The 21,254-nt window shown below is 37.9% G+C and overlaps 1 protein-coding gene across 1 annotated transcript in view; it reads left to right on the forward strand.

Annotated features, from left to right (window-relative positions):
* Nucleotides 1-1,687: 1,687 nt before the first annotated feature.
* LOC135690373 (uncharacterized) overlaps nucleotides 1,688-21,254 on the forward strand; it is a 30,213-nt gene continuing 10,646 nt past the window's right edge. The window contains exons 1-16 of the mRNA XM_065207901.2: nucleotides 1,688-1,873; nucleotides 2,651-2,753; nucleotides 7,933-7,981; nucleotides 9,700-9,784; nucleotides 10,099-10,267; nucleotides 11,029-11,474; nucleotides 12,322-12,654; nucleotides 14,322-14,456; nucleotides 14,994-15,107; nucleotides 15,366-15,524; nucleotides 15,917-16,006; nucleotides 16,305-16,571; nucleotides 17,027-17,128; nucleotides 18,337-18,591; nucleotides 19,452-19,568; nucleotides 20,312-20,563. Coding sequence (XP_065063973.2) covers nucleotides 2,699-2,753; nucleotides 7,933-7,981; nucleotides 9,700-9,784; nucleotides 10,099-10,267; nucleotides 11,029-11,474; nucleotides 12,322-12,654; nucleotides 14,322-14,456; nucleotides 14,994-15,107; nucleotides 15,366-15,524; nucleotides 15,917-16,006; nucleotides 16,305-16,571; nucleotides 17,027-17,128; nucleotides 18,337-18,591; nucleotides 19,452-19,568; nucleotides 20,312-20,563 — 2,628 coding nt within the window. The 5' untranslated portion in view covers nucleotides 1,688-1,873; nucleotides 2,651-2,698. The remainder of the gene's footprint in view (nucleotides 1,874-2,650; nucleotides 2,754-7,932; nucleotides 7,982-9,699; nucleotides 9,785-10,098; nucleotides 10,268-11,028; nucleotides 11,475-12,321; nucleotides 12,655-14,321; nucleotides 14,457-14,993; nucleotides 15,108-15,365; nucleotides 15,525-15,916; nucleotides 16,007-16,304; nucleotides 16,572-17,026; nucleotides 17,129-18,336; nucleotides 18,592-19,451; nucleotides 19,569-20,311; nucleotides 20,564-21,254) is intronic.

The following is a 21,254-nucleotide window of genomic DNA, read 5'->3' on the forward strand; positions in this document are numbered from 1 at the left end:
AATCAATCATTGGAAACAATATTAAATTCTTGCATCTAGGGTGAGGGTCTGCCAAAAGGGCAATTATAGCATGGCCTCCGACAAAGGTTGAAAAGTGGGGGGGGGGCAAGGGAAAATTTAACACCAATAACAAAAGATTTGGAAAAAAACTCTATTGTTTTGCAAAAACGTGGGGGGGGGCCTTCGTCGGAGGCCCTGTATAGTTGATCGACTGTGCTGTAAAAAACCCAAAAGCGTTTTCAAGTAGGGTAGGAGTGCCATGGTTTTAGTTTCTACAGGAGGTAGATTCCAGTCTGCAAAGTATGGTGGTATGCCACAGGGATCGTGTCTTTGGCCACTGCTCTTCATAATCTTCATAAATTGTTTTTTGTCTCGAAATGTCATCCCAACATTGGTACACAGATGGCCTCAGTGGGACATTTCCGCGAGAAGATTTTTCAAGTTATGCTATAATATTAGGTTTCCACATTATCCAACAAAGCAGGCCCAGTCATGAAAACAGAATGCTAGGTAAACATGTTGGTTGGCTTTGAAAAAGCAAATATCTTGAAACACGCTTTAGCGTTTTGTCTGACACTCTTCAGAGTTTAAAACGTCAGAATATAGTTCGAAATCTCTACGTTAGGAAATATATATACACAGTTGTAGATCGAAATAGGCCAATCAAAACGCGAGCCCAGGACTGTAAAGGTTGCTGAATCACTGCCGCTTGTCTATTGAAAATAGTACCAATTAGGCCCTAAGGTTGAAACGAGTTCCTCCTATCTACAAAATAACGGTTTGCAAAGACAATTCGGTTCTGTGAACGAGCCTGATCTATCTGTCTTCCCCCAACACTGTGCGTGTCCCCTATTCCACTGCACTCAAGCACAACAACCCTTGTTTCGCCCCCATACAGAAAAAAATAATTTTCAATTGAAAAAGTGTTGCTGTGTATAATCAAGATAAAAAAGGTTCTTGGTATCCCTATTTTATCTTGGTATAATGTGGAGCAGAAATGTTTTGCAAAAATGAAAACTCAAATCTGCAATCCTTTCTTCAGAAGACTCAAACCCTGACTTTAAATGTAAAATAAAACAAATTTCTGTTGAAAATATCTTCCATTTGGTAGAGGTCAGTGATGTTTTTTGGGTCATAGCGCCAATTTTGCATGTAAAGCTGTTGTACCTTCAAAACTTTTGACAAAAATATGTGTTTTTTAAACCATGTTTAAACCCTGCACCCAACAAAAATTATCTTTGTGCCTGATACTACAGAATATCGATACTTTGGACTTGCCAAAACAATTTGCTTCTCTATTTTCAAATGCACGTAAAAAATCAGTATCTTTGATTTAAGGTGCTTCCCTTGCCCCTCCCTGAGGGCAGGACAAGTGGTGATTCCCTCATTTCACCCCTCTTGCGGTCACGTGCTTTGAAAAAGATGTTATGAATGGGGTCATACCCCATACATGCTACAAAAATGTCCCGCACTGAAAATTCCACTTCGTTTTCCAAATGACAGATTTTTCCTTCTAAAACCTATAATTTGAAAGTTATTTAATCATCTTTCTGTTTAAAATTTTGGAGTTTTTGGTTCAAGAGAATGCTTGGAAACCCTAAAGAAATATGACATTTATAATTGACCAAATCTTGATCGGTTTTTGACAAACGAAAAATCTCCCTGGAAAATATGACATTTATGCTTAATGAAGCAAAAATTTACAACAACTTTGTGCTTTCAGCATTCTTAAACATGGCGGTCCCGAATAGCCACGGGAAAGCTCGGTTACTTCCATGTGCGATCGGCAAATGAATTAATTGAAACAGAAGATGCAAAATAGTTTTATTTTGCATCATATGAAGAAGATTTATTTTCACAAAGTCAATTCAAGGTAAGCTTGGTGTGATGTTGTTTTTGCGCTCCGAAAATGGGCCTAACCAACATGCTGATTATTCCGTTCGAAATCTGCTACTTTTTGTAATCACATTGATCCCCTGATGCGATTATTTCTTTATCATTTTGATTCTTAATTACATATTAAATCTTATAGTAATTTATTTGGTTTCTGAAATTGTTTGTCGGTGTCAATAATTTTCATTTAATTATATCATAGTGAACACGGTTAGAGTGTCACGGCCTGCAGACTGACTGTTTTTTCATTTAATATAGCTCAGTTCACATTATTTTCCAAGTTTTCTCTTATCGAAGGCTAATATGTATCGATAATTTAAGTATCTACATGATTGAGAAGAATTTTGTGTTGTAAATTAAAGATTTCTGACTCATCGCTGGGGCATTATTCGAATTCTAGTTTCTTTGAAAATGCCGACTTTTGGGACCGGCTACAAAAACATGCACCACTTTAGCCCTCATTCCGAGAGATTATTGATTCCCAGTATTTAGAAAAGTCTTTATTTTACAAGATTTACCCGAAATGATAGTTAGAATGTACGTTAAAGTAAGAAAGACTGGTATATGTGCAACGGAAATCAACTGGAATCCTGCGAAAACTTTTTGAAAAGTCTGCCATACTTCGGTATAACAATATCACTTCCTTTCATGCGACTTTAGCGTTAAATATAGCCAATTTTAGATTATTTAATGCCGGAAATTGGATCTGAAGGACGATGTTTTAATTCACTACTTCTGATCTTTATTTTTGTTGCAGAATTTGAGTTTATCTTGGCGAAAATTGGCTTTGAGCTAGCGACGAAAAATGTTTGGTTCAGGTAGAACAACATCAAACAGGCCCGTTTCCTGGGTCCTTTCAGGTAAATACTTATTGAACTGCGATTTCATTCTTTAGGATTTCAACCATATCTTGAACTATTTACTTATTTGTTTTATCAATTGGTAAACTATTTAGGCCAGTGGATTTCAAAGAGGCTTGGTGAGAATTTCATGTCGGCGTTATTGAACTGCCATCACGAAACGGTCACGTAAAAACGCTTTGTATAAAATATGACGGCTGGTGTTTCCTCTTTTCGGGCGAAATTCGCTTTATTATTTAAAAGTATTATCCGCTTAAAGACCATCATTGATTCTGAAAAGCATTTTGCGTCGGCGAAAAGGGAGAGATTTAACATTATATGAAAACACAACACTCTGCAAAGGAGATAGGCTGAGAGAGGGGGCAGCAGGGAGTTCTTAAACAGGGGAAATTGCCTTGATGGCTTTAATATCTCAAAATTAAGATGCAGATGCACTTTAAAACTATCATTTATTTTCAAGATAATTGTACAAAACTGGTGAAGGATATATTTTTTAGTCTATAATAACACATACTCTAAAAGGGAATAAGACAGTGCTTCTCTAGAGGGGGCAAGGGGGAACAATATAAGGGAATTAAAGTTATTTTAATGTATAGAAGGCCTGAAGTTTATCTTATCGATCAATTTTGTCTGTTTTTTCAGCTGTAGATACCCATTATTTCACAAAGACAAAGATCAAATAGTTCTTATTGTCTTGATGTATAGGGTACCTCAAAATTAAGATAGATCCAATAACAAACTATAATTTATTCTGAAGAGCATTTTACATAAGTAATGGGGGTATGTTTCTCAGTCTGTGAAAAACACTCTAAAAGGGGACTAAGGCCACATATATTCCTTAAGAGACAGGATGTACAGGAGGTCGTAAATGAAGCAAGTTATCATAATTCATAGAAGGCCTATAATTTCTTAAAACAATCCTTTTTTATGGTTCTCAGTTTACATAACTGTACAAGGAGAACAGGGAGCTCAAAGGAGTAAAATGATATGGTGGATGGAAGCCAGAAATATGCCATTATACTGTCTGAATAGAAACCATTATTAACCAACACCTTAGACGACATACATCTAAACAAAAGTAAGACATTTCACCCCAAATTTTCCTCCTTTGTGAAATGCCTTGTGGAAATTATCTCCTGATCTCCAGATAACAGGCACTTAAGTTTCAACAGATCAAAGCTTTGGTATCTGTACTATAAAAGCTACTCTTTTCTTGTTAAGTAAATTCACTAGCTAAATATGTACGTTGCATGTGGTACTTCATCCAGAATTACGATACTATAGGTAGCAAATAAATTGAGTACTAGAATTAAAATATAATAGTTTGATTGTTAAAAACCAACATTTCGAGCATGTACTCGTTATCAAGTGACTTGAATTCTTATTGCTCTTGTGTTGATTTGATAACGAGAACATGCTCATGACGTCGTGTTGTTAATAATCAAACTATAATATTTTCATTCTGGTACTAAATCTATTTGCTAACTATATTACCGTAAATTCACTAGCTATTGTCTAGTGTTTTTTATCATATTGTGTTGTATAACTTTGGTTATGATGATATGGTTTGGATTTTGGTTTAAATTTTGAGTTTTGTTGTATTTGTGGTGGGATATGGTGTGCTTTACATGGTATGGTGAAAATTGAGGTTTTAAAGTACGTCACTAGCCAAAGGCTACTCTAGTAATTTTGCACAATACCCCCTGGTCACTATATACTTAGGACCACATACCAGGGTGTAGCCACAGATAGCATTTTTAGCTATGGGCCAGTGTTACCTAAGAGCAAGGATGGCTCAGTGGTTAGGGTCACTGACCCAAGGGTCCGTGGCTCTAGTCCCTGACATGACCACACTTTCACCCAGAGTGAGCAAAGTCGCCAGCTCTCTGTAATTCCAGGTGCAGGAATCACGAGGTGTGGTCAAATCGAGAGGAAAGACCAGGACACTGCTCGATAGGCATAGCCTCTCAGTGTTCTAAAAAACTACCTTTGGATGCTAGGTAGAAACAAATACAAATATAAATTACCTAATTATGCTCCTGGGTGGATAGAGGCAAAAACTTGAATTAATTCCTTGCCCAAGGGTACTGTCTACAAAAGTAGCAAGTGCTGACTTTGAAACCCACAATCATTAGGCCTTAGCCATTACACAACAAAGGCAAATTACCTTATCATATCACCCTATCAGGCCTGGGCATTTCAGGAGAGTCATAGCTCTTGCTTCCCTCCAGGCTCTCCTCAAAAGCTACAGATTGCTCTTCTTGAAATCAATTTTCCTTTGTGTCTATTCTTAATTACCTTCAAACAGCTCACCTGGAAATAATGTTTACTGCTCTTCTGCTTAAAAGCTGTTCTTATGGCCAGGTCTGCTCTATCATATCATTACAAATGGTGTGATTTGGCACGATATGGTATGATATTATGTACTGTATAATGCAATTCATACTACTTTACTTTATTTCCGTTTATGGCAGCTTCACTTTTGCTTAAGTACTAGCATGTCCAACAATTCTTCCTGATGTTTTTAATGGGTCTGAAAATTTGTCCACAGGTACCCATTTTTGCCTCTTATGTAAACATCCCTCCCTAATGGATACATAAACCTTAAGTTTATTTATGTCTCTGCATGTGCCAGAATGTTTGCTAATGTCATTTAATAGGTACACGAAAATGCATCTATCTCCCTTGGAGCCATTGACTTTCAGTTGGAATATCTTGCTCAAAAATGGGTGTCTTGTAAAAACTCTTGGTTAACTTTTCAGAAGTAGCTGTCCACACAGAGATAAATAAATCATCTCTGGAGAGTTCCATGTCCTTGTTAGTTGTTACCCATTCCTAGATAGCGTGCCTTTCTGTGACCCAAGGCAGTTCTATTCTCATTGCAGAAGTTTTTGCATTTAATATGAACAGATCAGCCATGATTTATGTAGAAGACAGTCAAGATCTGCCCTAATCCTGTTTTTAAGCTTCTAAGTTGACTATATGATATATGAGAGCCCAACCTTAAACTTTGAAAACTTAAATTGAAAGTGGTAACCGCTTTTAACCACTAGGAAGATCTGATTGAGAGCGGTTTTGTTTTATTTATTTCCTTCAAAGCAGGAAAAGGGGGTTTTTGATAGATAATGTAATCAGGTATATTTGATTTCGATGAAACAAGAGGAAAAAGGAAAATTTGTCAAGAAATGTGCACAAGACAGATCACAAAGTGATACCTGGATTTATGATGTGGGGATCACCCCTTACCCTCTTAACCCCCTTCCAAATCAAGGCCAGGGAATTGAATCCTGATTTATTTGCTAAATACTTGAGTTTATTTAGTTTCAAAATATAAGTTTTTGTATCTAGATTTAGGTTTTTGGCTTTTATTACATTTGAGTAATGATATAGTATATGATTTTAACAAATACAATGTAATATATTTATATATTATGTCATATGAAATATAATATAAAATGATATAATATAATATAATATAATATAATATAATATAATATAATATAATATAATATGATATGATATAATATAATATGATATGATATAATGAAATATAATATAATATAATATAATATTATATAATGTAATATGATATAATACAATACAATATAATATAATATCATACAATATAATATAACTTTGATGATGTTTTTTATTGCTGATACCAAAACGAATTGTTTAAATGCGAATAAGTTTAAGATATTAAATTACTTTTCCAATTAGAGGATTAATTCTCGACTTTTATTCACAAAAGTACTTTGGTGTTTGATTTAATAAATTAGATGTCTTGTTTTTCTCGTGATTTAGAAAGAAAATCTATTAAATCTCTGCAGGGAAGGTCTTGCTTCCATTTCATCTGCCAAGACGTCATAAATTTTTAATAAGGCAGTCTGTTGGTATTGTCTTCTGTTTTATTAATTTCTTGGCTGCATGTGCGTAATATTACGTTGTTGAATACGAGTACCGGGGCATCAAGGTGTTTGCATGTAATGGGGCGACGGAGCAATTGGCCAAAAAGTTTCAAGTTAGCGAAAAATCAAGTGGAAATAGAAGAATTTTTCTCTGCAAAACAGCCGAATTTTGCTCGAATAAGTCCAATATATGAAGATTTTCACACATTATTCCTCGTTTTGCAATTGTTTACCCCTTGGATGGATCCAGGTCTCTCTTTTTGAAGAACCAGCTCAAGCCTCGTGCTAACAGCGTGTAAAGGGGGCTTTGTCGTGTGATTGAAGGTAAGGGGTGTAGAGCCAGGGGGTTAAGGTGGCCGAGTTCCAAAGTTGGGGGGGGTTGGGTGGCTGAGACTGTGGCAGCCCTCTCTATCTCTCGCTATTGGTTTTTGAGAATTTTTTGCTACCCTTTGAGCAGTTGCGCAACTTAGCCTATGTCAGTTGCACGATAAGGGGGTATTGTTGGTGATAGGGGTGTCGCAGTAATCCTAAACATCAGGGGCGGACACTTGCTCAAATATTGGGGGCAAGCCTATTGTTTTGAAAAGATGATGTACCATTTTCCCATTGTTTTAGAACAAAAGACCATTGTATTCCAAAATATTGGGGGGGCAACCGTCACCTCGCCCCCCAGGTGCCCGCTACTGCTAAATATGTCTTTCAGTCCCTACTTGATTAGCTCTCACCCAGCACCAATGTAATGAACTAAACATCAAGTCCATTCACTTCTGTGTAAAAATTGCAATGGTTTGACGAAAGCTAAAAGATTTACTATTCCAAACTCAGAAAAGCATTTTTAGAAAGAAGCCGTTTATATTTGTAGCTTTTTGCTACCTTTTGTGGCCAAGCCTTGTTTTGAAAATGTGACAATGTGAAAAATACCTTGTTTATTGCCATTTTTAAGGCCTGAAATATTTTCTCCGTGTTGATGCAAAAAGCTGTTAGTTATCGAAGCTGCTTGTTCCTCTAACATAAACTGACTGAGGTTTCTGAGTATTCTATTAATTCTGAACGTAAACAATCAATTTAATTTGTGCATATAATATTGTATCTTGCCCTGTTTACGTGTCGCAGTGGAGTAACGTTTGGCAGCCATTTTTCGCAGCCATTTTGTGCTAATCACAGTATTCCCCCATAATATATTTTTGCTGTGATATTCTTTGATTTACTGTTTGTGACTAGAGGTCAATTACGTTTTGAAGGAATTTTAACGAAATACTTTTCATTTTCAGATGATATTCTAGACCGAAATATCGACCAGTTGGACAGAGAAACACCAAGGTAAAATGACAATCAACATTTCGTGAGAAACCCAATCACTCTTGAGCTTTGTAGCAAATCACAGCATGATTTCAAAATCTCAGGCCCTGTCCACACGATACCGAAATCATTTCGTATCGGATCGCTTTTCATATCGGATAGGTCTTCTGTTCACACGATGACGCTATGATTTCGTAATTTCAATCACCGTCACTTAGACCTTGTTTACACGAGAGAAAATGGGACGGTTCCAAATGATGCGGTTCCAAATATTTCATGCTTTCGTTTACACAAGAACCTTGGAACGGTTCAAAACGTCTCCGCTCCAGGGCAACAGCATTGTTACAAGGGAGGAGTACCATGCGCAGTTTTTGGCGCCAAAATCAGTAAATCAGATAATCGCATGGTTCATGTTTATTTTCAACAAGAACACACAGAAATAGAAGCTAGAAATTTAAGAAATTGCAGCTACAAGCACCAAGAAACTATTCGTTTGGACAGAGAAGGAAACTGCATTACTGTTGAAAGTCATCTTATAATAGCCTCGTTATCTAAGCGTTCTCATTTGGCTCGGTTCCAAGTGGTTCCGCCCGTTTACACGGGAGCCAAATAGAACGGTTCCAAATGGAACTACTTCTGTAGCGAAGCCAAAAGAGAACGGATAGCAGGTCCCAAATGGAACGATTCCAACAGTTCTCGTGTAAATGCAACGCCTTTTTCGGCTAGTTGGAACCGTTCCATTTTCTTTCGTGTAAAGAGGGTCTAAAACCGCCGAATAGCATTGTTTTCATTAGACTTCTAGTAGCAAGGTTGACTAGCTGATCGAATGAACTTTGTTTCATCAGGTTATATTCTTTCATTCAGGATATATTACTTATTTTTTAAGGGAAGTCGATCCTCGGTGCTCTCAGGTCTGGCCATTCGAGAGGAGCCACCTTCCTCCCCACCAGGCTCTCCTCAAATGCTGAAGAGGAGCCACAGATTGCTCTCCTAAACTGCTCTAAAAAGCAAATTTCCCTTCGTGAAATCAATTTTCCCTTTCTTTCTATTCTTAATTATCTAGAAATACCTCACCCGGAAGTAATTAGGATAGCGTTTACTGTTCCCTGTTAAAAGTCTTATGGCTAGGCCTGTTATGTTGGTTTCTTTCCTTCTTCATGAAAGTGTGCTCCTTTTATGAGGCACTTTTTGCTTATATTGCTTTAATATGGCCATGCCTGTGCTCTTATAACGTGCGTTTTAATAAAAAAGAATTTGGAACCTTGTTGCTTTGAGCACATTTCGTCTTGTGTTTGATTTGCAATTCGAGATATCACATCGATGTCACCCACAAGCTTGGACAAAGCTAGTCAAAAAAATCCCTAGACATGTATCGGATAAGATTAATATATTGTCCAACAACCATCCCCTCCCTACCCAAAGTTATTGAACTAGGGGCAGGATAGCTAACCCTTCCCCATTCAAACTTTGTACATGTTTACTTAGATCTATTAACATTGAAATAGGGGCAGGGGGTTGAAAACTGTAACTCCCTCTCTACCTAGGATTGTAGTTGTTTGAATGTTATCGAATGTTCTCTTTAAATTTTCATCCTGAGACTTAAAACAGTTTAAAAGCCTGCCTCGTGAAACGTGGTCTTGCAAATTCGGTATTCAAATATTGAATAGTTTCATTATCAGTGTTGTGATACAAAGTTATGATTCTTATAATGACTCCAAATCTTATGCAATCTTCTCCAGGTGCAATCTGTCAGAAGAGGAAGAAGAAGAACTTGAGCGAAGCAAACTTGCAATTGAATCCCAAGGGGCTGTTCAAACGCACCAGGTATGGGAAACGCAGAACGGATACTTATAGAGAAACCTCTCTGTCATTTCTTGGGTTTTTTAAAGACTTCGTTACTTTAACCCCCTGATTCATCGACGAAAATGTTGGACTAGATTTTCGAAATTCTAAATGTTTTGGCAAACACTTTCACTTCAGAAAATTTCAACCCACCTTTTAAAAAACCCGCTCTTTATAAAAACCCAAATATACACCACACTACGCTAGTGCATGTCGACTTCTAAGACAATTCGACTTTAAGTTGTTTTTGTATTGCCTCGAGTCCAATTTTCAATATGTTTATATTTGAAATTTAGGTACCAACTTCTTGCATTGGGAGCGCCTGGATTCCGGCGGGCAGGGTAAGTGATCCGGCCGGAAACAAACAAGTTCCGGTCACCAACTTCCAGTCGAAAAACCCGACATCGCCTTTCATGAAACGAAGTCAGCGAGAAGCAACCAATCAGGGATCATGTCAGGAACCAGGTGATTTAGCCCATGCTTTACGATTTGTATATTTAATTTGGAATCATTTAGTAATTCCTCGTTTTATAATTCGTCCTTCATCCCTGGGCGGGAAACACATTCCCAAATATAATCCCCCGATTTTCTGTCCTCGTCTGATTTATTCGCTAAACTAATTTGATATGTTATTCTAATTTGAGATATCGTAAAAATATTGTGTGTTCTGTCTTAGAGATTAAAAGGGCACTTGTATTCTGTATTTGTTTCTGACATAACTCTATCCTGAATATAGTCACCTGATTATAGCCCGCTGATAATAGCCCCTTCAATACAGATCCCTGAATAAAGCCCCCTGAATATTGTCTTCCTGAATGCTGCTCCCTGAATAAAACCCCCTTAATATTGCTCTCTGAATATAGCCCCCTGAATAAAGCCCCCTTAAAATTGCCCCCTGAATATTGCTCCCTGAATAAAGGCCCCTTAGTATAGCCCCCTGTATAAAGCCCTCTACAAATTGATCCGTCAATGACGCCCCCTGAATTAACCCTCCTGATTATAGCCCCCTGGTTATAGCCCCCAGAATGTAGTCCCTCGAATATAGCCCCTTTGAATATTGCCTTCCTGAATATATCTCCAGATATATGCCCCCAAAAGTGGCCTTTGAAATGATTAAGCTTTCCGGATTTCCCTAATATTCAATTGTCAACAAATCTATTTACCTTTCTATTACCAGCCTGTCCCTTAGTTTGACATCTTAAATAAACAATTCAATTTCTTTTTAGTATTTCCCAACTCTGGAGCGGCTGTAACTGCCACTGTTTCGGAATCGACAACAATCAAACGTTTGGGGTACACAAGCCCAACACTGGTGCAACAAAGCTGCAAGAATCCAACAATCTCATCTCACAACACGCAACACAATTCGCATTATCAACACAACAACCAAACTGTGGCGCCCAACAACACTCCACATATACCTGCCTCGATTTCAAGACCGTATCCCAGCATGCCTGTTTCTTCACAATCGCCAGTTTTCTCTCAGGCACCTCTGTTCTCACAGGCACCTGTATTCAGTAACGCAACAGCGAATTCCCAAAGCAAGCCAATGGGAATGGTGACACCTCAACTGCCCAAGCAGGCTGGTAAACCCGGGCTGCAAAAGGCCATTGTGTCTCCTCAGACTAATTTGAAATACGCCCCACCAAATGCGTCTTCAAGGACTAAAAAGGTACAGAATTTGTATATTCAGCGTAGAGAATTGATATTATTGAGTTATGGCCTATGAGTTAAAGTCAAAATTAAACTTTATCTCGGAAAGGTTTAAACAAATCGCTATATCCTGAAGTACTTTACATATGGCAAACTTTTAAGGTTTAAATATCGGAGAATGACCACAGCTAAATGTTTTGTGGAAGCAAATATCGGTCGGGAAATGACTGCAAAGCATGATGGACCCGTTTGATTGGCTCCTCATAAGAATGGCTCAGTGATTAGGGTCTTGGACTGCAAATCCAAAAATCTGTGGTTCAAGGCAGGAAATGACTGAACTTTTACAAGAGGTAAGGAGAGTTGCCAACTCTCTGTTATTACAAGCAGAGGAGTCACAAAGTGTGGACATTTCCTCAATAATTAGGTTTACGGACTATATATCCAATGAACCAGGTTTCGAGTCCTTAACATGAGCAAACTTTCACCCAGGGTGAGGGAGTCACCAGCTCTCTGTAATTCTACGCGTGAATCACGAGGTGTGGTAACATTGAGAGAAAAGACCAAGACACTGCTTGATAAGCATAACTTCTCAGTGCCCTGAAAAGGACAAGGAAAAGATAGGTTGTAGCAAATATATACAACGGCAAAATCCTTGTTTGTCCAATCAATGAGTGGTAACCTTGAAAATAGTCCAAGTGTTGAAATGAGAAGTTCAATTCTGTTCCAGCTCAGTTTTATATGTTTAGCATCATGACCAAAAAGCCAGCTTCTTTTGTCTACACAGATCTGGGTGATTATGTCACATGATTAGTACTGATTGAATGAATGATTAAGTGATTACGATATCATCCTACCTTGCTTTACAGGTTTCGCAATCATCACTCCAAAAACTTCCCCCCTCCAAGGCAACAGTTTCACCTCAACAGCAACAACCACCGCAGACACCACAGGCAAAACAACAACAGCAGCCCAAACAACCACAACAATATAAGCAAGTACCGAATTTTCCGGCAAATCCACGTCTGCATATTGCTTATTGCCAAGACAGGCCAGAACACCCTGGATGTCGTGATGCTAAAAACTGGAACGATGACCCAACGAAAAAGGCTCAAATGATACGAAAGGTTGAGGACGAGATTTTGCTTCGATCTCGAGAATTGGATTCATGTTGGCAAGAGGATGAACTGGATTGTGTCAGGGTAGGTTGAAAAATGAAAACCTTGATACCTGAATCTCAATCATTTATATACCTTTCTAATGAAAATTACTGTTTACCGGTCTGTTATAAAGTGTTCGGTACCTTATAGGCAGAGCTGTACGCGTTTTTGGTGTATGGAACAGGACTGTTCTAAGCTGTTGCTCCGAGATTCATGCTTAATCTATATATCTTTCTAAGTTATTGAAGTGAAATCTCTAATAGCCAAAAGGACTTGAGTTTCTGTCCATTGTAGGAAAGTGTCCGTTTCTGGAAAAGGTCAATTCCTGGACATTGTCGTCATATCCAGGAATAAAATATGAATATGATAATAAAATAATATGAATATGAATAGAATATAATATGAAATAAAAAAACCGGGATAGTGTTCACAAAAACCCTGCACTTTGACGCATTTTTCAAATAATACACCTGTGTTTTCTCCGGACACTGTGTCCTTAAAAAATATGACATTTTTCGTTTTCACAAACAATGAAGAACTTCTTTAAACAAGCTAGTTTCTGATGTCACCATCTCCTGGAAACGTCATGGTTTTCGATAGGGGTGTACCGGATCAGGATTTTCAGAATCCGGCCGGAACCGGATTTACCGGATTTCTTCGTGGAATATCCGGCCGGATTCTACCGGATAATCTGACCATTTATAGAATTTTCAGTAATAAAAAGTTTTGAGCCACTTTGCGAAAAAATGTATAGCGAGAAGATCAAAGAGACCTATTCAGGGTTGCCAGATTGAATTTACAAACGAAGGCTAGACTGGTGAGCAATTTAAGCCAAAATGCTCATAAAAAGGCCAAATCAAAAACTCTCTCAAGAATCCATCGAGCAGGCACTGGTTATATTTCTACGCTTGTGCCTGTTAGATAATTTCTTAACTTTGATAAGAGTCTTACTTTTTTCCAAAACTCTTTGCTAATATCAAGATAATATTTAGGTTAGGTGATAAAATTTGAAATTTGGTTAACACTTTGTAGTTAACTACTAATTATTCTATGAATGTAGTAATTACTTATTAATTTTGGACGTCTGCTTAAAAGGCCAACAAGGTCAAATTTAAGTAGTAAGCAAAAAACAATTTTTCCAGGCAATCTAAATCTAAAAACCAAAAATGAAAAATTTGGCCTAAAAAGCCGATCTGGCAACCCTGGACCAAATCTGTGAATTATATCATCCAGTCTTCTTGTTTCGTGATGACGAGCACTTTTATTTCAAATCTGTTTTCAAGGCGCTTGTTTTATCGTCGATATTGTTTAGTTCTGGAAAATCGATTTTTAATCACTGTATGAAGGGAGTCTGACTTGGTTTTCCAAATTTTCTTAGTTATGATTAAAGTTCTGGAAAATCCGGCAACTGGCCGGATTTCGGAAACAAATCTGGCCGGAACCGGATTTTCAAAAAATCAGCGATCCGGCGCCGGATTATCCGGCTTACCGGATATCCGGTACATCCCTAGTTTTCGAGAAGTTTGAGGCTTTGAGATAGAGGAACAAGTGAATCACAAAGTAAAACAGGTACCTTCTGTCATAAGCATAAAGCTTGACCAACTGGCCTGTCACCTTAAGGGCCCTGGGTTGGAAAACCCAAGTTTAACGCCCAATGCGTTCATCTTGCAACTGTTGAAAATAAATGTTTTCTTTTTCCCATTCTTTAGGATTTTACTGACATGGACCGACGAAAAGAAATGACATATGCTGAAACGTCAGAAGAAGGCATTTTCAAAAGGGTGTCCGATGAAATCATTAAGAGGCCGCCAATATGGCACGATGATGAAGTTGATTCGGTTAAGGTTAGTATTGAAGGAATAGAATATATACAACCTAACTAAGTACAAAACAGTACATTACAGTGCAGTGCAGTACAGTTCAGTATAGTACAGTACAGTTCAGTACAGTGCAGTGCAGTGCAGTACAGCATAGGGCAGAGCATTACAGTGCAGTACTGTACAGTACAGTACAGTACAGTACAGTACAGTACAGTACAGTACAGTATAGTACAGTACAGTACAGTACAGTACAGTACAGTACAGTACAGTACAGTACAGTACAGTACAGTACAGTACAGTACAGTACAGTACAGTACAGTACAGTACAGTACAGTACAGTACAGTACAGTACAGTACAGTACAGTACAGTACAGTACAGTACAGTACAGTACAGTACAGTACAGTACAGTACAGTACAGTACAGTACAGTACAGTACAGTACAGTACAGTACAGTACAGTACAGTACAGTACACCACAGGGCAGTACTGAAAGGAAGCAACCAGTTTGTATTTCGCTTAATTTTTTTTAATTTCTAATAAATTCCCTTTGCACCATCGTAGGACTTTAGCGATCGCAAATGCCACGAAAGAGACACAAGCAAAGCAGGGTCTGAGGAGAAAGTTTGCTTGTCACCCCCCTGGTATGAAGAGGACGAGGAAGCACTAGCAAGAGAGGTATGCTTGTTTAGTTTGGTATTTGTGGCGTATTGGTGCCTTGAAGGCCGGGGGTTCGGGATTGAGGAGAAGGGAACTTTTTAGAAAATGAATAGCTTTTAAACGAAAAGTGTATATTTGCAGTATGGTGAATTCTTGAGCTGGAACTTAGGCCAGCTTTTCAGTTTCTAACTTGTAGCCAAACTAGAGTTCAGGTTCTTGTAAAATGCTCTAAACGGGGCCGTTTATTCAAGTGATTTATTGGTGTTTCTCCTTCAGGGTGTTGTCATGGTCCACAGAGGAAAAGCAATGACGTCATCAGCGCCGGATTTGGATCCAGTCTCTTCCGTGTCCGCTACGAATGCGAATGATACAAGTACGGTTTCAGTGACATTTCCCCGCTATAAGTACTACGAAGAGAAAACTGACTCTGTTAAGGTAATATACCTTTAATTAAGGAGAGTCTTTCAATCAATTAATGGCGTTTGTGTCACCAGATTTGTCATAATCATTTTCATATGAAGAGGAATTTGGAAGTAAGTTGAAGATACAAACTGAACCAATTTAACAATGTGCAGCTTTTTGTCTATGTAATGTTTTGGAAAAGTGTCGACCTTTGCCCTTATATTTGACCTTTACCCTTATTATGAAAATGACCTTTGCCCTATTAGCAGACTCTTGCTCTTATCAAACTTTTGCTAAGTGCTTTTCTTCGATCGTTTATATTACAATATTAATCTAGTATTTTTGCTCTATAGTCTATGAATAAAACAGAATTGAATTGAATTAAATTGAATTTTATTGAGTTAGCTTTGCCATTGCCTTTAAAGGATTTCTCCAAATATGAAAATGGACAGGAAATTGGATCGAGAATCCCTTCAAGCGAACGAATTCACCTAACGCCACCTTGGACACCCTCTGTACGTTCTTTACTTATTTTTTCATTGGCCTAAATGTATATATATATTGTTGTTTCGCTCTTATTGATAATTATATATTGGTAAGCATTTAAACATATTTAACTTTATTTGCACTTTAAGAAGTATTTTATGGTGTCATTTGACGTTATGTCATCAAAATCCAATTATGTAGAATTGTTTTTATGGCTTCACACTCAGGAACGCTGTATTCCAAAATATGATTCCCCTTAGAGATTTTTCATCTTAATGGCTCCTGATATAGCTGGGATCAGCATGACATAGTTTCTTTTGTCTGCAGGGTTGCCAAACTCCAGCAGAAGGCGTTCCGTTGTTGTCCAGTACGGATGACCAACAGGGTGACCAACCGAGTATTGCAGGGAATCGCCCAAAAGTTGCAGTTATTCCGGTGAAGGAAGATACAAATTCTTCCTGTTCTGTCGTGTCAACCTCGACTATAGACACAAGTGGTGTGAAGTTACGCAAGAAATCGAAGAGGAGTAAACAAAGCGAGGCTGTGCCATATGTTGTACCTCGGTTTGATGATATGGAAGAAGACAGTGTGAAGGTGAGTTTTGTCACCAATCAATATAATAACAACCGCCATCAGTCAACATGAATCAACGTGTATCATTATCTTTTATCGTCAGTCATCATTTGTCAATCAAGTAATCAGGCAACATCAATCATCATCAATCAATCACCATTGAATAATCATCACTAGCCATCAATCAATCATCGTCAATCAATCATCATCAATCAATCAACATCAATCAATCAATTATAAATATTAGTCACCAGTCAACATCAATAATCATCAATCAATCATTATCTTCAATCAATCGTTTTCATCAATCAGTCATCCTTAATAAATCATCTCCAATGAATCAGTCAATCAAACTATCAATCGATCACCATTCCATCTACCCTTCCATCATCAGCTTTGTCACTAACTTCTCTTTAACATATACATAACCTATTTTAATGACCACATATTGTTCAATATATCATTTCTTGTTTAAGGATTTCTCTGCTCCTGAAAGAAAGCTGCAGGGTCTATCTTCAAAGATTCCATCATATGAATGCATTCCATTTACTCCACCCTGGATCAGTCACAATAATTCTGTGAGTTTACAACTATCGAATATTGTTAAGGTTATAGCGTTGTCATCTTTCCTTAATTATTATTCAACTATACAACTGCCATCAAAGTTATACTGAAAATAAAATTCAGCTGACACTTTCAACTACTCCATTGAGATAAAACAGTGTTAAAAGCACCTTTCATTGGTTTATCGAAACAGAGAATTAAATTTCTTTTTCAGTGAATTTTCATTTCTTAACAAAGGAGGCGTATTGCTTGCTATTGCTTAGTTAAATTTATTTTCATGCTTCTCAAATTTCGAGGGTATTTGAAATTCAACAAACAAAAACAGCTTCAAGTCTTTATGTTGACTGACTAAGTTGAAAATCTTTTTCTCTTTTGAATTAAATGAATCAAGCATCGAGAGGATGAAATCTTCAAAACTTGTGCTGTACTGTTCTGTACTGCACTGTACTGTACTATACTGTACTGTACTGTACTGTACTGTGCTGTGCTGTGCTGTGCTGTGCTGCACTGCACTGCACTGTACTGCACTGTACTGCACTGTACTGTACTGTACTGCACTGCACTGCACTGCACTGTACTGTTCTGTACTGTACTGTACTGTACTGTACTGTACTGTACTGTACTGCACTGTACTGCACTGTACTGTACTGCACTGTACTGCACTGCACTGTACTGCACTGCACTGTACTGTACTGTACTGCACTGTACTGTACTGTACTGTACTGTACTGCACTGTACTGTACTGTACTGCACTGCACTGCACTGCACTGCACTGCACTGCACTGTACTGCACTGTACTGCACTGTACTGCACTGTACTGTACTGCACTGTACTGTACTGTACTGTACTGTACTGTACTGTACTGTACTGTACTGTACTGTACTGTACTGTACTGTACTGTACTGTACTGTACTGTACTGTACTGTACTGTACTGTACTGTACTGTACTGTACTGTACTGTACTGTACTGTACTGTACTGTACTGTAATTTAGTATTGAAATAGTTTTTGTTTCCGTATTTTGTTGTTTATAGATTTATCTAAAATATTATTGATAGTCAGAAACGCACAAATAATCTTCTTGACTGACCTCTATTCGCCTTTACTCGTCTTTTATCCTTTGACCTCTTGATCTTTTGACCATTGACCTTTTGACAATAGTTTCCTCTCGCTGTATGTTACTACATCATAACTGATGACTAAATTGTATATATTTCATAAAGGGTATACAGACACCAAGGGAGTATGCAAGTGACTTCGGTGTTCCTATCGTTACCCCTATGACGTCAAACTTGGCCCAGTCTCCTACATCTTCAACACAAGCTGCCAGTGTTTCCATGCAGACACCGACGATTCTCACTCAAGCACCGGCTTCTGATGACACTCAAGGAAGGCTTCCTGTTCTGGATAGTTTCCGGAATACAATGCATTACAATGGGGTTTATGGTGAGGCAAACACAACTGTTGATTCTGTGAAGGTAAGCACCGCAGAAAGTAAGAATCTACGCGCAACCGCAAAATATAAAGGTTGTTGTGCAACAAGAGAATCGTTTCCCACCTAGTATTCTCTAAAGACGATCTTCGCATTATCCGCAGAACGGAAGGCCCTTCACGCATATGTAGAACATAAAGGCTTATTTGTAACCGCAAAGAGTAAGGTTGCTATGCAAGCGATGCTTGCCTTGTATCCTGTGAAGATGAGCTTTGCGTAACCGTAGAACTTAAAGGCTTCTACAACAACAACTTAGGAGGAGTTCCGTGCAATCACACAATATAAGATTGTTATGCAACGGTAGAATTCTTACCAGTCCAATTTTGATGCCTTCTATCTAGACGCCCTTGCCTTTTAATTTTCAACTTTTTCCGAAATTTTACCTACAATTTAATGACCTTTCAAGACCAAAGCAAGTCAGAAGTATTTGGCTGAGAAGATGCAATTTTTATAGCAATTTTCGGCAAGATGTCGTGTTTGAATTTCAGGATCTCTTTTTCGAAATTAAGAATCTCGTTTTCGAAATTAAGAATCTCGTGTTCGAATCTCAGAATGTCATGTTCGAAGAAAAGGATCTCGTGTTCGAATTTAGTAATCTCGTGTTCGAATTTCAGAATCTTGTGTTCCAAATTAGGAATCTTGTGTTCGAAAATTAGTAATGTGTTTGAATTCTAGAAATTCGCTTCTTTTTCATTTTATCCGTTTTTTGTGGATATCTTCTCACATTGCTCCTTTTTGTACAAAAATTAAAGAAAAATTTCATTTTTGTTGTTTTGAGAGCTCATTTGCAATTCTTTGTGCATCTGTTGCTAAATATTTTTCAGCATTTCTTTAATCGTTTTGTAGAATTTTTCTGTTGGCCTAATCGAAGAAACATCACGAATCCCATCATCAGAGCAACTCTGCTTTACACCCCCGTGGATTGAAAATGAAGATGGAACTATTCCAGAAGATCAGGGAATTGTAAGTGCTCTAACTTCAGTTTATTTTGGATTTGTGGATATATGTTATTGTAGATTGATTTCTGTAAACAAACTCTTTGGAGGCGGAAGAGGCCTGGGGCAGAGAGCTGAGATAAGGTCCTTGATTACGTCATTAAAATCTTACAGCTCTCTTAATAATGGCTAGAGTTGCAAAAATTTAAGATATCATCTAAGCTGAGTCAAAGCCAGCATCCACTCTTTACAGTTTTAAAAATACTTTTTAGAGATGACAATTTCTTTGTTTTAATCATAAGTTCTTATATAAATTCGTTGAACTTACTTAGATCTTGTTGATAGGGTTTTTATTTTAATTTATACTGGCTAGCAACTTTTAATTTTAATTTTTTACAGATTGTAATTTATGTTTTTATCGGAGAGCCCCTTGAAAATCAGCTCATGTTGAAAGGCAACCTACCTTCAAAGAGTCAAATATGAAATATATATGAAATGGGAGCTTCAGTTAAAGTAACTTGACAGCAACTTGTTAGCAGGGTTGCCTAACTATGAAGAATTTTCAATTTAGTTTAATTGTTTGAAATGAGAATTTTTGATAAGATGTTCTTGTTTGGGTATTAAACAAGAATGCATCTTTTGTTGGGGAATTCAGCCCCCCTTATGCCGTGGAAGTATCTTGTGATGACATTTAAGTTTGATGTGCATTTTCACTCCAAAGACGGGGGCTATGGTTTGGACTCAAGGCTTTGAATGATTGGTTTCTTGTAGGAGGAACCCGACGCAGATAAATCGGCCCAAGAATTGACTCTTGAGGAGCAGCGTGCTATTGAAGAAGAAGTTCGTAAAACTGGTGTTGAGGATGCTGAGGCGAAGGCGCAGGAGCAAAGGAAATCTCAAAATGAAACGGCGGCTGGTAATAATGGACAGGAGGCTGCAGCTGCAGGCCCACCTGGCAGGGACAGCGGTTTTTGTAGCGAGCAGGACCAGAAGCAGAAACAGCAAGAGCAGCAAGAAGCAGAAGTAAGAACCCCCTGAATAGTTGTATATTGGTAATTGAGTAAGGGAGTATATCGTTTGAAATACGGGTGCTTGTTGCTTCATTTGTCATTTGAGACTTCAGAATAAGAATCAGGAGTGTGTTAGGCCCATTGGAAAGGCTGTCAAATGCAATAAATACTCCGATCCTTGACCATTGCTTAGGCCATTGCTCATATATTCTCAAATATGATTTATAATATTGTATACTGAAAGTAGAGAGGCTGAGAAGCAGGGAAAATGTTCTAGGGAATCGAGACAGTGCAGTAAACTTCCGATAGCTCGAACATCCTGGGGACCAACTAATGGTTCGAGATAGTGAATTTTCGAGTTATTGGGTTTCAAGCTATCGATTTTATCCTTGAGTAAAGGCACTGGCAAAATTCAGGTTTTGCAGGTTTTGCATAAAGAGTTTAATGAGCTGTTTTGAACAAGATTTCATTCTTTTAAATTACTCTGCCGAATCACTGTATCGAGCCAGATCGTTTTCACTACATTGAACCACTCTCTTTATCTATTGGATCAAAGCACTACCTAATCACTGTATCAAACCAGATCGTTATCACTACATTGAACCACTTTGTTTATATATTGGATCAAATCACTGCCTAATCACTGTATCAAACCTTGTCTCTGTATCAATCACTTTTGTATCGCTGTATCAGATCACTGCTTT

This window comes from Rhopilema esculentum, chromosome 1, assembly GCF_057945365.1.
Source record: "Rhopilema esculentum isolate cy_ngs chromosome 1, ASM5794536v1, whole genome shotgun sequence".
NCBI lineage: Eukaryota > Metazoa > Cnidaria > Scyphozoa > Rhizostomeae > Rhizostomatidae > Rhopilema > Rhopilema esculentum.